This window comes from Histomonas meleagridis (assembly GCF_020186115.1).
Source record: "Histomonas meleagridis strain 2922-C6/04-10x chromosome Unknown contig_82, whole genome shotgun sequence".
Classification (NCBI taxonomy): domain Eukaryota; phylum Parabasalia; order Tritrichomonadida; family Dientamoebidae; genus Histomonas; species Histomonas meleagridis.
In genome coordinates this window covers 115818-131262 of record NW_027150919.1, presented here as the reverse complement: position 1 = coordinate 131262, position 15445 = coordinate 115818, and the positions used below count along the sequence as shown (strand labels likewise).

The following is a 15445-nucleotide window of genomic DNA, read 5'->3' as shown; positions in this document are numbered from 1 at the left end:
TCGATGCAAACTATTCCGATTATTAATATAAATAAAGTTAAATATTTAGTAATATTATGTTACAGTAATTCATTACATGGTATTTATGTTGAAATTTTCGCTTTATTTTAAATATTGAAATAATATGAGATCAATTATCATTAATATTATAAACATCAAAAATATGAATATAATATTACAATTATAAAATTTCATATATCATATTGAATCAGATATGCAAAATCTATAAAAATTTTACTCGGGAAATTAATTAAGAACATATCACAAAAATTCTTTACATAAACAGAAAGAATTCGCAAAATTACTAAAAAATTACAAAAACCAAAATTTAATATATTCATAACTTAATTTTAATAATAATTCATTCACTAAACTTCATCGTCGGTATTCTTTTCCTCTATTTCACCAATTTCTTTTCCTTTAGTTTCAGGCATGAAAACGAATCCATATACAACAGAAATGGTGCATATTGCTCCGAAGAAGAAGAATCCCCAACTTCCCATAGATGTAGACATTGGCGGCCATATGTATATAGTAATTGAGCTCATTAACCAGTTCAATGCAGTACCAAGTGAAACCGCAAGTGTCCTAACGCTATCAGGGAATAATTCTGGAACAATTAACCATGGAATAGGTCCATAAGCTAATCCGAAGCAGAAAACATCAATGAACAATGAAACGAGCGCAAGATAAGGGCTGATTTTCCATGTTTCTTGTGCCCACATTAAGTATAGACCGACCGCTTGTCCAATGGCTGACACAATCCATGAAGGTCTACGACCCAATTTTTGCACAAAGAATGATGCAACGCAGGTTGAAATAACCTGTGCAATACCCGTAATAAATGAACAAATTGATGGTTCTAAATCAATTCCTGATGCAGTAAAGATTGGTTGAAGGTTTGTTAAAATCGGATTAATACCTGAGAATTGTTGGAAGACAATAAGACAAATCGACGAAACAATTGCATAAACAAATTTCTTTTGGAAAAGACTTTCTTTTTCAACGTCATTGTCTTCATTCAAATTGCTACGTGGACTTTCTGGAACAAACCAAATCAATACACAGAGAATACATGGGAAAATGATGCAAAGATAAGTAAGTAAACGCCATGTACAGAAAATACCAAGTAAATAAGCCCATGCAATACCAATAGTAATCATTAATTGATGAACAACTCCATATGCTCCACGATATTCATCTGGTGATATTTCAACTATGTACATGGAACAAACTCCCGAAAATGAACCTGTGCATAAACCAAGAATACATCTTGCAACAAAACCTAGCCAATAAAAAGATCTTTTGGTAATTGAAAGAAGAACCCAAGCAACACCACAAACAACTGAAGTTGAAAATGTCATCTTTTTGCATCCAATTTTTGGAATCAATAACTGATTAATTGGACCACCAAGAATAGCGCAAAGAGAATGTAATGTATTGAACCAATTAGAAAGCTCGCTCGAGATTTGCATTTCGACTTGGAAAGGTGTTCCAACTGGAGAATAATATCCAATGGCTTGACCACAAAGGAATGACCCTAAGGATATGATGCATACGAAACCAAGATACTTATTGAAGAAACCCATTAAAAATAATGAAGAGATATTGGGAGTTTTCTGCGGTAGGATTTTTCATATTGTTATAAACTTACAACGGGAGCGTTAGCTATTCAATTTCATACGAAAGCCATGTTGGAAGAAAATTTTGAATGGATTGAATGGGTTTCCCCATCCAACTTTTTCATAGATATAAAAATTTTATTTCTATTGAAAATTCAATCAAGTTGCCGCACAAATATTGAATTCCGAAGCGACTCTCTTTATCACAAACTATATTGAAATGTCGTCCAGATTGATACAGAATTTTCAATTTCCGAAGGTTCACCGGTGAACAAAAAACTTATTCTTTAATAAATCCCAGTGTTCACTTCATATATCAGCGATAATCAGAGAATGATGACTCAAAAATAATAATCCAAGAGTGTTAGGTGATTAAATATTTTAAGCTCGTAAAAAACAAATTTTTATTGATTTTTAACACCAAACCGGTGTTAACACGTCGTTGGTCAACGAATACAATTTTTCAAAGGTTATCGGCTGATTTTTCAGACGGAAACAATTTTTCTTATTGAATTATGCGTTACAAACTTTTTCAAAACAACCGTTTGATATGCAAACCGAAATTAACTATTCAATTTAAGCGCAAAAATTAAAGCTCGTATCATTAATTATAATAAAAAGCATGAAATATTTTTATTAAACAAACAACAAACGCTTTAATCATCTATTACACCAAAGTTTGAATTTTTTGCAAAATGACCAGCTCCAAATTTAAAAAACGTTTTTACCTTCTCTTTCTTGTTCACATTATTAGTAGGCTTCTCTTCAAACTCTTCTATAAGTTTAATATCACTATCAGTTAAGTTCTTTGTCTTTGCTTCTGCTTCATGAATTTTAATTAGATCTTTTGGTTTTACCTTTTTCCTTTTGTGAGCTTGTAAACTGAGGCGCTCAATTTCCTGAGCTTGAAGTATTTCTCTGTTTTTGACTTTGAAGTTTGATTCAAGAACTTCTATTGTGCTTTTCTGAATTTTCATTTTGGCCTCTTCTGCATTTTCTAATTGAACCTTCCTCCATGGCTCAAAATGCCTAGAGGCACCCTGTTCAACAATGTAATCACAGTTTTTTGGATCTGTTTTGATTGTGATTTCTGAATAACAATTTTTGCAATGGAAATAAATACGATAAACAGGAATATCTAAATAAAATTCATCATAACATAACTCTTTTCGTGCGTTAGCTTTTGTTCCTTGAAACATATAATCACCACAATTCTTACATTGAATAGACATTGGGAGCATGAACCGTACATCATGTTGGCCATGTTGTGGCTTGCTTCGTCTGCCAACTTTTGATGGATCGAAATCAGAAGGGATGTAGCTAGATTGAACTCTTCTTTCTCCCATACTATTTCATATCATATGTCTCTTTCTTTGATCAACGAACTAAAGAATACCCGTTTTTACGTAAATTTCATGTTCCTGTTTGGATTAATCACAGCAAATGTTTCCTTATTATTCGAGTTTGAAAAACATAGCATTTATTAATATAAAACTCGCAAATTAAACTTATCTTTTCCATCTTAATTGTTACGCTTTAATTTAGTTGAATTTATGTCGAATTTTTTTTAGCTCAAAGGTTTCATAAAGAAATAAATATTTTATTATATAGCAATTTATAAATATGATATTTTTAAAACATCTCTAAATACAAACTTAAGCAAAGATTCCGGAATCGATTTCTTTCATCGAAGCTTTTTTCTTTTAGGAGGCAAATCGAACAATGGAAAATTAAATCTTTTTAAGTGGTTTTTGGTTGTAAAGTTGTTTCCAAAGTCGAAAGGCGGCAGCGGTATTACAAGGCCATTTGGTTTATCTCCCATTGGCATATCAACATCAAAATCGTTCATTACCATTCCATCCACATCTAATGGTTTGTCCTCACTTTCAATCAACATCCAAATAGCGTTTTGCAAGCTTTTTGTTTTCTCGAACATTTTTGGTAAATACATTGCTGTTCTACATTCGACTAATGCGTCCATATACTTCCCTAACTTACAGAGAACGGCTGCTTTTAAGGAATAAAGGTTTTGTTCTTTCATAGTTCGATAGTTTTCTTTTGAAATTTTTTCAAGAATTAATTCCCATTTCTTTTGAGCTATAAGTTCTGCATATGATTCTGTAATTTCTTGATCAGAATCTATTTTAACACCTTCAGGAACAGGAACAATTGATACATCACCTTTGTGAAGATAGTTTTTAGAGTTATCAAGAAAATTATATTTTGCTTTAGAAAAAGTGTCGGGGGACGTTAAGTTTCTTCCAAGTGAAAAAAATGGGGAAACAAGCACATCTGTTTTAATATCTTGCATTACTTGTGGATCATTATTAAGTAATGAAATTAAAATTGGATGAGAAGGATTATAAAAAATCTCATCGGCTAAATGATAAAAATGTGGAAGTTCTTTAAGGCTAATTTTCCAAGATTCTATAGCTCTTGCTGTTGCAAGTTCGTCATCATTGTCACCAATTACATAAGTATTAAAATATAAACATAATAATTCATAGAATGTTTTTTGATTGTCAAATACAAATTTTGTTGAAATACTTTGATAATTTCGAGTAAATACAGATTTAGATAAGCTTCTTATTTTATTTCCAAATGTAGGAGATGCTTTTATATCAATTGATTTAGTAAATGTATCTAAAAAATTAGTACGAAGAACACTTTTTGTAAGCGTAAAAAAACCTAATGGTTTTTTTGGTCTTCTTAAAATAAATTGAGAATTATTATTATTAGGATCAATAGTATTTGCAAAAAATGATTTTGAAAAATCTCTGTAATTACATGCTGTTTCATATTTACTATTGCCTTTAAGTTTACCTTCTAATTCATTTAAATTTTTGTAATTTATTTTCGTAACATCAAGTTTGTTGTCCATTTGATGACATTTTTCGAATTCTGAACAATTTTAAATGGCATTTTATATTTTCATTCAACTCAATGTTCTTAAGTATGAAAAATTTCATCACGAATAACCAAAGCATCAACATATCAAATCCCTTCACTTATTTTCTTTATTATTTTACTTACAATTCGCCTAAAAATACAACTTTTTAGGAAAATTTGCTTATCGCTAAAAGAAAAATATTTAAAAGATACAGATTTTTTATTAAGTTTCCTGTAAAAAAACGACATTTCAATGTGAAGATGAGTCCATACCGATATTTTTTTGAACCAAATTATTTGATATATTTTTGAAAGTTTCAATTCTACTATCACCCTCCGGAAGAAGTTCAATAACTTCATCTATAAATCGAATCAATTCAGTTTTCTTCAAAAATTCAGACAAATCATATTGTTTCGATAGGTTATTAATCACATTCAAAGCTGCCTCAATTATTTCTGGGAACAGCAACTGAGGGTTATTTAGCAACCCATGGATTGCCCCCAATAACTGAGGATAAATATTTCTCAAAACATTCACATCACAAACCGCAAAAAGCCGCAACGATAGAAGTATTAACAAAGGGTTATCCTGATTAAACTGTTGCATTACAATTCTTTGTAAGTCATGTTCTTGCACACTGCCAGGCACAGTCTCAACGAGGGCCACTAATGTGTCCATTATCTCGCATTTCTTTGAGTGGTCATACATCATATCCTGCATCAAACACGAAACGATCAAACTGACTTGAGGAATATCACAACCGTTTTTTGCCACATTTCTGAGTATCGTCTGCGTTGTAACTATATCGTCGCACGATGAACTCAAAAAAAGCTGTGTAAACAATTCTAAAACTCCGTTGTCATTCAAAATTTGACAGCCCGTTGGATGTGAAGATAAAGCTCCAATTAATCTTACAGCACTATTTACATGTTGTTTTTCACTTAATGATGAGACTAAAAGATGTAAAATCCCATCGATATCTTTTAACTTTGTACAGAAGTCTTCGAATTTACATAGCACTGTAAAAATTTGTAATCTTTGAGTTTTATGTGTTTTCATTTGTATCAATGATTGCATCAATTGTGAATCAGCTAAAGCTATAGATGCATCATGAATAGGCGCAATACAAAACAATAAGAATAGTGGCGCTACTACATCGCCCTTATTAAGTAAGTCATGTATAGTATCGAACAAATTCGGCATTTTCGAAACACGTTCCAAAACGTCATCTGGACATTCTTGTAACAGATCAACGAAGTCACTTGTTACGTTTGAGTTTGCAGTTGCCTTTAAAATCGCGAATATTAATTCGGGTCTTTTTTCGGTGTCATTTACCGCTATTAATGTTTGGATGAAAACAGAAGGAACAATGAAATTACAACTTAACAACTGATAGAATGTACGAAGTTGTTCTATTTTTAATGTCTTTTGACATAATGGTAACAATGCAACAATCGCATCGAATGTTGATTGGTCATCAACTTTATCTCCAACTTCAACTAATGCCGTACTAATTTCATATACAAAATCTTTTAACAACGAACTATCAAAACGTGTTAAGAATTGTAATATATGATGATTAGTTAAACATGAATTAGATGTTAGAAATTGTATTAAGTCGGGTATAAATGGCTGTAATTGAACTAATAATTGTTGAGGAACTTTAAGTCCAAAACGAACTGCTGCAGAAATCATTTGCGCTCTTTGTTTCTTCATGCATTCTTTGAACATATGTAACCCGCCGTTCTCAAAGAAGTCAGAAAATTCTGATTCGTCTAATAAAATAGATGCTAACAAAAGTACAATTTCGATGTTGACTTTCGCGTTCTTTAATTCTTCTATGATATGTTCACTACGTAATCGATTCCGAAGTTTCTCATCGACTTTGGAGACAATGAAATATGAAACACTTGAAAAATGAGGATCAGATGGATTCTTAAGAACTGGTAACGCATAGTCTAAATCTAAAGGTGGACATCGTTTCGTCATTTTGATCTCTTGGAAATTAATCTTTTCACTTCCTGGGAAAAAGACATCGCCAGATTCAAAATGTTGGACGATTTCGGAAAAGTCTGGTCGGTCATTTGGATTCTTACTCCAGCAACGTGTAATCATCTTCTTAAGTCCTTCTGGTGTTTCATTTGGCACTGGAAGTCTCCAACCTCGTGTAACGACATGTTCATATATCGCCATATGTGACATGTCTCCAAAAGGTACTTTCCGCATTAACATTTCCCAGAGTACTACGCCATAAGAGAAAGAATCTACTTTTGGCCCATATCTTGTATGTGATAATACTTCAGGTGCTGTATAATGAGGAGTTCCTACACCTCCACATAACTCTTGGTTGTCTTTCATCATCCCACTAAGTCCAAAATCAGCTACGCAACCGTCATCTTCTTCATCTAATAATATATTTAACGTTTTTAAATCTCTATGAACTATATTCATTGAATGTAAATGTTCCATACCTACCGCTACTTCATATGCTATAATAGTTAAGCGTGTAGGCGATAATCGAGCTGATGGATCAGAACAACGATGTAAACGGTCGAAAAGTGACTTCCCTGAGCAAAATCTTGTGATGATGCGATATGGCTCTGTTATGTGCGCCCCAACTAACTCTAAAACAAACTGATGACGAACAGAAGCCATAGTTTCTACTTCGGCATAAAGTGAAGTCCATGAACCAACTGTAATTCGATCACTCCGTAATTCTTTAACAGCTACAACTTCAGCTGTGGATAAACGAGTGGCTTTGTATACAGTACCAAAGCCTCCGGCACCAATTTGACCATGTAAAACAAGATCATTGACTTCAATGTTAATTGCTTTAAATTGTGAAAGAAGTTCTTCGACACGTCGTTGAATTTGTACAACTGGAGCTGACTCTGAGGATGGGCGTTTTTTGTTATCGCCTCTTTTGTTGTTTGTTTCTTGTGGAAGAAGTTTTTTTATTTCTGCTAATTTAGTTTCGATTTGTTGTTGAACACCAACCGCATCTGGTATGTTCATTTGTGCCATAAGATTTTGGACAGACTCTTTAAGGGATTTAAGATCAGCTAATCTGTTAACTTGATCTTGCTGTTCATCAAATTTAATTACTGTTGCTGGATCAAGTCCAAGAATTGGGGCTAATGAAATAAGACTTTTCCTAAGCCCAGCAATATAATTATGAACATAGACTGCTGGCCAATTTAAAGCTGGTTGAATCCATTTTGATTCAGATAAATGAGGTAGAACACTTCCATAATAATCGAATAAATCTTGAATTTGTCGAAGAGCTTGAATTTGATTATCTGATCGCATGTTTGGAGCCAAAGGTTTCAAAGCTAGTAAAAATGAATGAATCTGTTGAGCCAAATATGCAACTGAAGCACGAAAAATATATGCTTGTTTTGCTAGTGCAATAAGCTCATTGCCTTTGGCTATTAAATTACTAACGATTGTTTGCGGAGTGAGTTCTGTCATTTTGTTTTCTTTATAGTATTTTTCAGTTGAAATTGATCGTTAATAATGATAAAAAAAAATTAATCTTAAAAGAAAAAAATATGTTTAATCAGAACAGCATTAAAACAATAATGTTTAGCAAGACTATCATCAATCTTCTAGTATATAATTCCAGAAAATGCAAAAAATAGTAAATTTAATTTATCTTGATAATTAAATTAAAATAGAAAAGTTAATATAATTTATGTATAAATCATTACATTAATTTAGAGTAATTTCTTTAGAGTGATTATATTTAAAATTTGTTATATTTTATTTATATAAAACACATCAAACATTTGATGTTGTAATTAATTTTTTAATGAGCGTCTTCGATTTTGTGCTTAATGACATCGAAGGCAATGAAGTTAATCTCCAAATGTATAGAGACAATGTCCTTTTAATTGTTAACACTGCTTCCAAAGGTAATGCAAAGATTGAATTAAGGCAACTTCAAGAGCTATATGAAAAGTACAAAGATCGAGGGCTTACAGTACTTGCGTTTCCATGCCGCCAATTCCTGAAACAAGAATCAAAAGATCACAGCAAAATCCTTCACAGATACATCGATAAGTGTAAAGTCACATTTCCGATATTCGAAATCACAAAAGTGAATGGACGTCATTCGTGCGCATTATTCAAATGGCTGAAGAAAAACGCAAAAGGAACATTCGGCGCCGCAATCGATTGGAACTTCACCAAATTCATTATTGCGAACGAAGGTCAAACGGTCAAAAGAATTTCGTCCGTTACCGGAGTGAAAAAACTGGAAAACGAAATCGAATACGCATTAGCGCACAACAAAAACAGTTTCGAGGAACAGCCAAACGCAGAACTCAACTAAATTTTAATTAAAAAATTTTTACAAATTATTTCGATCAAATGTCAAATAACTTTAAGTAGAATCTTAGTGAATTATCGATTTGAAATTTTATTACTGTATCAGACAATTCTTTTTGCTTTGCGTCTCTTTGACATTTTTCTGACTTTGGAGTTCTTTTTCGCGTTCGCAGTGTAGCTCGAAATCATTTCGAAGAAGTCGTCCAAACCTTTGCCTGTTTTGCAATTTAATTCGACGTAAAGAGCGCTCATTTCTTGCGCTTTTTTTGTTCCTTCATCAGAAGGTACTACAAATGGTTGTTCTCCATCCGAAAATGAATTCGCAACCAAAAATATCGTGTGCATTTCTTCATGGTCAAAGTTATCGAGAAATATAGAAGAAGAAGAATTCATCGATTTCTTTAAATGACTTTTCATAATTCACGTCATAAAAAAAAAAAAACAAAAATATTAGTGCCCCTCATATGCATAGGAATCAAGTGTCTGTATGCCTCCGAACCTGAAGTGTCAACTACTTCGATTTGAATCTGATATTGGCGTATATTTTGACTAGTCAAAATATGATTGACTAGTATCGTTTGATGTTTTCAAGAATGCGCGTTTTATTATTTCGCTTTTTCCTGTTAAATTGTCGCGTTTTATTATTTCGCTTTTTCCTGTTAAATTGTCGCCCAAGAAAAGGATTTTGATTTTTTTTTGACTTTACATTTGTTCTGATATTTGATGTGAAACTTAACGGTTTTTATAATTTGGCATTTTTAACCTCTTCATTTAACATTTGCAAATTTAAATAAATTTTATTTGTTTCTGTATTCTTTTATATTGTAACATTCATAAAGATAATTTTGGGTGTTCGCTGTAACAACTTTTAAATTAATTGGTCTGATGAAATTCATTTAAATCCAATCAAAATTAGCGAATTTCCGCGGCAGATATAAATCTACTAACTCCGCAAATCCGATTGATTCTATTTCGGCCTTTTGATTTGTTTCGATCATAATTTTCAATTCTATTTTAATTTCGTCAGGTAAACCAAATTCATTTAACATTTTGTTGATCACATTTCGATCTCTTTCATTTAATTCCATTCTATTTTTCTTTGGAATCATATCAAATTCACTTGGTCTTATTCCCAACCATTTCAACTTCGATGCAGACATATTAATTCCATCATGTGCCGCATTTTTTGATCCGAATCTATAAGTTTGCATGATCAATATTCCATATGGATCTGCATCGAATAATCCAACAATTGGAATATCAAATGTATCTTCGAGTAGCTTTACAAATAATCTCGTTGAATAATCAGGAAAACCTCTTCCAGTGACTAAAATTACTTCTTTGACTATTGATGATTGAACTAATCTCATAAAAACTGTATCTTTTTCGACAACTAATATTGCAACAGCACTTGTTTTTTGGGCTCTAATAGAATCAATGATTGATGGAATTAATTCGATTTTCGTCGAACAATCAACAATTGTATCTTGATTATTTACCCATTGAAGTGGACCTGCAACTTCACCTCGTGGACATGCAATGACTCCAAGTGATCCACGTGGTACTTCTAAACAACAAGCAATTTCTTCTAATGTAATATCTACCATTTCTTGGTTTTGAAATAGGTTTATATCTTGATAAAAAATTGCTCTCTTTGAAATGACTTCACGTTGTTTTAAGGACCTATGTATAATTGATAATATTTCCATAAAGATTGCAAACTTTTTAGGATTTTTTATCAGCGAAATCCTCTTTTTATCATCAGTATCATATTTAACAAAAACACCTAATATTGGATCAATTTGTGAATTTTTGGTCGAACTTACTCGATTAAAACAAATTACAACATCGTCATCTTCATCATTATTCATAATTTGCTCATAAATTGTATATGTTAATTTTTCGATCTTTTTGATAACTTCATCTGATGAAATAATTACATTCTCACAGATCCCAACAATGTCCGATGGCGATGCTTCCCATGAACTTTCTTGCGATGCATACGAACTAAAGTCAATGTACGTCTCCATGAAGAAATTAATTAAAATCACATCAAATTTGATGTGGCAAAAAGTGACACATGAATTGTTATTAAACAAATTTTTAGTTAAAAAAAAAAACAGATTTAAATGTAAGTTAACTTTCTTCTGAGTCACTTTCAACACATAAATTTACAACTTTCGTTGGCTTAGAAAACCTAGTCGAAAGATGTGAATTATCAAATGTTGTACCAAATGGATTTTTGATTTTTGATGCATCCGAATGAAATCGCTGATTTTCACTTGTGACTTTTTCGAGTGAATTTCCTTTGTCAGATGTAGTTTCTCTTTGTTTCTTTTTGGATGCTGATGCAAATGGATCTTTCTTAGTGCTTATTTCATCTTCGCTTGAATCGGATGACTTATTTACTGAGAATGGATTCTTTTTAATTGTATTTTTCTTTGATATAATTTCTTCTTCACTTGAATCAGATGACTTATCCTGTTTCTTAATTGGAACTGATGCAAATGGATCTCTTTTAGCTTTGTTTTGATGCTTGGTTGAACTTTCTGATGATTCAATTTGCTTCTTATTGGGTGCTGATGCAAATGGATCTCTTTTAACTGATATCATTTCTTCGTCACTTGAATCTGATGACTTGTTTCGTGTTTTATTTGATGCAAATGGATTCTTTTTAACGGAGTTTTTCTTAGTAACAATTTCTTCTTCGCTCGAATCAGATGTTCTTTCTTGCTTTTTACTTGATGCAAATGGATTCTTTTTGGTTACAATTTCCTCTTCATTTGAATCTGATTTATTTTGGTTATTGCTCGGTGCAAATGCGTCTTTCTTTGTAAGAGTTTTCTTTTCGCTTGTTTCCATTTGATTTGGCAATGGAACAGCCGCAAACGGATCTCTTTTGTCCGTCTGCTGTTTACTTGGACCTTCCGATGACAAACTCTGCTTCTTGTTGGGTACGGCGGTGAACGGATCTCTTTTGGCATTATTCATTGGTAATCTGTCTTTTGCAAATTCTTCTGAAGCACTTTCTGACGATGAATTTTGCTTCTTATTTGTTACCGATGCAAATGGATCCTTCGATGCGCTCTTTTTATGCTTTATGTTATCAGAGCTTTCTGATGATTCATTTTGTTTCTTTTTAACAGATGCAAATGGATCCCTTTTAACAGAAGTTTTCTTTGCTGCAATATCATCTTCACTTGATTCGGATGATTCATTTTGCTTTGCGCCAAATGAAAATGGATTTTTGTTTTTGTCAGTGAAATCTTCAGAGCTCTCCGATGAATCGATTTGATTCTTTTTAACAGATGCGAACGGATCTCTTTTAGCTGCAGCTTTCTTATGTGCAATTTCTTCCTTATTTGATACAGATGCAAATGGATCTCTTTTAATTGAAGTTTTCTTTGCTTTAACATTATCATCACTTGATTCTGATATTTCGATTTGTTTCTTATTTGGAACAGAAGCGAACGGATCTTTTCTTACTGATTTCTTTTTAGGTTTTATTTCATCAGAACTTTCTGATGATTCAATTTGTTCCTTCCTTGAAACAGAAGCAAATGGATTTCTTTTAACAGAGGTCTTCTTTGCTTTAACATTATCATCGCTTGATACTGATGATTCAATTCGATTGTTTTTGACAGAAGCGAACGGATCTTTTCTTGTTGTATTCTTTTTAGGTTTTATTTTGTCAGGACTTTCTGATGATTCGATTTGATTGTTTGTGACAGAAGCGAACGGATCTCTTTTGACAGACAATTTATTTATTGGAATTTCATCGCTTGAGTCTGATGATTCGCTTTGATTTCTCTTTATTACTAACGCGAATGGATCTTTTCGAGAATTATTTTTTAGTGTTTCATTTTGCTTTTGCTTTGCATCATCTTTGTTTCTTTTGGATTTAATTTCCTTTACACCTGAATCAGATGTTTTATTTGTTGTTGCAGATTTAAATGGATTTTTATATGATGAACTCATTTTTGCACTAAACTCTTCCGAACTATCTGAAGATTCAATTTGATTCTTTTTAACAGAAGCGAAAGGATCTCTTCTTGATAAATTCTTTGGTTTTACTTCTTCTTCGCTTGAATCTGATAATTCCTTTCGACTCTTATTTGTTACAGATGCAAACGGATCTCTTCTTATTGCATTCTTTTTAGGTTTTACTTCTTCTGAACTATCTGAAGATTCAATTTGATTCTTATTAACAGAAGCGAATGGATCTCTTCTTATTGCATTCTTTTTAGGTTTTACTTCTTCTGAACTTTCTGAAGATTCAATTTGATTCTTTTTAACAGATGCAAACGGATCTTTTCTTAGTGCATTCTTTTTAGGTTTTACTTCTTCGCTTGAATCTGATAATTCCTTTCGATTCTTATTTATTACAGATGCAAACGGATCTTTTCTTAGTGCATTCTTTTTAGGTTTTACTTCTTCTGAACTTTCTGAAGATTTGAATTGTTTCTTTTTAACAGAAGCGAATGGATCCCTTTTAGCATGCGCTTTCTTCATAACAGTTTCTTCATTTGAACTTTCTGATGATTTCATTTTGCTTTTATTTGAAAATTGTTCTCTTTTTGCATGTTTTTTCTTTTGAGTGATTTCTTCTTCACTTGAATTTGATGAATCAATTTGATTCCTATTTGTCACTGATGCAAAAGGATCTCTTCTTTTGGTTTTGTTTTTTGCTTCTTTTGAACTTTCTGATGATTCGATTTGATTTTTATTTGCTTTAGATGCAAATGGATTTTTCTTATTTGGAGTTTTTTCTTCTTCATCTGAACTTGATTCAGTTTTATTTCGTTTAGATACGAAACCAAACGGATCCTTTTTGAATGTATTTTTCTTATTTTCATTTTCATCTTCTTTAAATGTTTCGCTTTTGTTTTGTTTTCTTTTCGGGAACTTTGAAGAAATATTTCTTTTTTCCGAATTGTATTCATTTTCGGATTCATTTTCAAAAGGGTTTTTGTTTTTTCTTTTCTTTTTATTTTTATTTTCTGAAAATTTTTTCTTTTTCTTTTTAATATCCGAATCAGATTCCGAAGATAAAATTTCTTTCTTCGATAATAATCCAAACGGATCTTTTCGATGTGAACTATCACCGAAACTTGAAAAAGACGAATCTTTTTCGGAGTTTTTCCTTTTTGTAATTACATTATTGAAAGGGTCGTCTTTAACTTTCGACTTTTTCCTTTGTATTGGGAACATATCATTTTCACTTTCTTCGTCATCATTATAATCATAATTCGATGATAAACGTTTTCGATTATCATGGAATTCATCTGATGAATAATTTTTATTTGTTTTCGATTTTATTTCATTGAGAATAATATCATTCGGATGATCAACAATTATCGATAAAATATCATCGACGTTTAATATCGATTTTGTATTTTTCGTTAAAAATTTCGTTAGTGATGAATTAATCAAATTTCGTATAATACTTTTTAATTGTGCTGTCGTTTTACCATTTGTTATTTCGGATACTTTCTCAAGTGAGCCATTTTTAACATTCATTGATTTCGTTAATATCTTCAAAATCGAAAGTCTTTCCTTTTCATTCGGGCGTCCGACTGTTAAAACCTTATCAAACCTCGTTTTGTGGATAAAATCTGATCGAATTTTTGTTGATTTAGATGTTGTCGCAATTATCAATACACCCTTCATTTCACGTAAGCGATCAATTCCATTTAGTAATGCGTCCGGAAGTTTAGAATCCGCCTCGTCTTCATTTGGAATGGAATTTGTAGCGACAAAATCAAAGTCATCGAAATAACCGATACACGGACGTTTAGATATAATTTCTTTGAAATAACCGTTCAATGATGTGAGCGCATCAAATGAAACAAGTAATTCGGAACATTTGATCAAAATTATGTTTATTGGCGTCTCCGTCCTTAACGCTTGCGCTAGAAATGTTTTGCCTGATCCAGATGGCATACACAAAAGAAAACCATGAGAAAAATTGGTTTGAAATAAGCGATGTTGAATTAAAGGTGGTTCGATTATTGATCGAATTTCAGATATTATGTTGTTTAAACCTGCAACATCATCATATGATGTGGATCTAAAACATGGAGCACCATCCCTTTCAACTGGTGTATCACTTACTTTGATGATGTCTTGAGATGTAATAACACATCCATCATTTGGTGTGCATTCTGTAACTTTGAATTCGATAATACGATTAAGACAATAAAAAGGAATAACTAAGTTTTGGCGAATTGGAAATGAATTAAAAGATATATTTGAAACTTCAAGAAGTTTGGAATATGGCCCTTTAATTGGTTTTATAGTGTCTAGAATTGGTGAAAACTCAATTGATGTTGCTTTTGGAATATCGTTAACAATTTTGATTTGAACATTTTCTCCAAGAAAACATCGCAAATTTACTCTAAGTGATCTAGACAATAATATTGACTGAGGCGAAACATTTGTAGAAGAAGATACTGATGCTAAAACAGAAAACTTTGAATGTATTATCTCTATAAATGAATTATTTTTTATCCCTGCTTTTTTAATTGATTCTGGTGATAGGAGTGCTTTGAAATCTGTTGTAGATGAGGAATAATCAACAACAAATTCCAAAATTTCACTCATA

At 31.9% G+C, this 15445-nt stretch overlaps 6 protein-coding genes across 6 annotated transcripts; 1 reads left to right on the top strand and 5 right to left on the bottom strand.

Annotated features, from left to right (window-relative positions):
- Positions 1-368: 368 nt before the first annotated feature.
- On the bottom strand, positions 369-1589 carry GO595_009005 (major facilitator superfamily transporter; the record flags this gene model as incomplete). Its single annotated transcript, XM_067922643.1, has 1 exon — positions 369-1589. One exon carries the CDS (start codon positions 1587-1589, stop codon positions 369-371), a length of 1221 nt encoding a protein of 406 aa, XP_067770790.1.
- A 689-nt stretch (positions 1590-2278) lies between these two features.
- GO595_009004 (coiled-coil domain-containing protein 94-like) lies at positions 2279-2968 on the bottom strand (the record flags this gene model as incomplete). The annotated part of the gene is made up of 1 exon (XM_067922642.1): positions 2279-2968. One exon carries the CDS (start codon positions 2966-2968, stop codon positions 2279-2281), a length of 690 nt encoding a protein of 229 aa, XP_067770789.1.
- Positions 2969-3306: 338 nt separating this feature from the next.
- On the bottom strand, positions 3307-7983 carry GO595_009003 (TKL family protein kinase; the record flags this gene model as incomplete). The annotated part of the gene is made up of 2 exons (XM_067922641.1): positions 3307-3803; positions 5151-7983. 2 exons carry the CDS (start codon positions 7981-7983, stop codon positions 3307-3309), a joined length of 3330 nt encoding a protein of 1109 aa, XP_067770788.1.
- A 340-nt stretch (positions 7984-8323) lies between these two features.
- On the top strand, positions 8324-8845 carry GO595_009002 (glutathione peroxidase; the record flags this gene model as incomplete). Its single annotated transcript, XM_067922640.1, has 1 exon — positions 8324-8845. The coding sequence occupies one exon, from the start codon at positions 8324-8326 to the stop codon at positions 8843-8845; it is 522 nt and encodes a 173-aa protein (XP_067770787.1).
- An 892-nt stretch (positions 8846-9737) lies between these two features.
- On the bottom strand, positions 9738-10871 carry GO595_009001 (Type IIB DNA topoisomerase family protein; the record flags this gene model as incomplete). Its single annotated transcript, XM_067922639.1, has 1 exon — positions 9738-10871. One exon carries the CDS (start codon positions 10869-10871, stop codon positions 9738-9740), a length of 1134 nt encoding a protein of 377 aa, XP_067770786.1.
- A 106-nt stretch (positions 10872-10977) lies between these two features.
- Positions 10978-15444, bottom strand: GO595_009000 (putative Transitional endoplasmic reticulum ATPase; the record flags this gene model as incomplete). The annotated part of the gene is made up of 2 exons (XM_067922638.1): positions 10978-13619; positions 14289-15444. The coding sequence occupies 2 exons, from the start codon at positions 15442-15444 to the stop codon at positions 10978-10980; spliced, it is 3798 nt and encodes a 1265-aa protein (XP_067770785.1).
- Between the last annotated feature and the right edge of the window lies 1 nt (position 15445).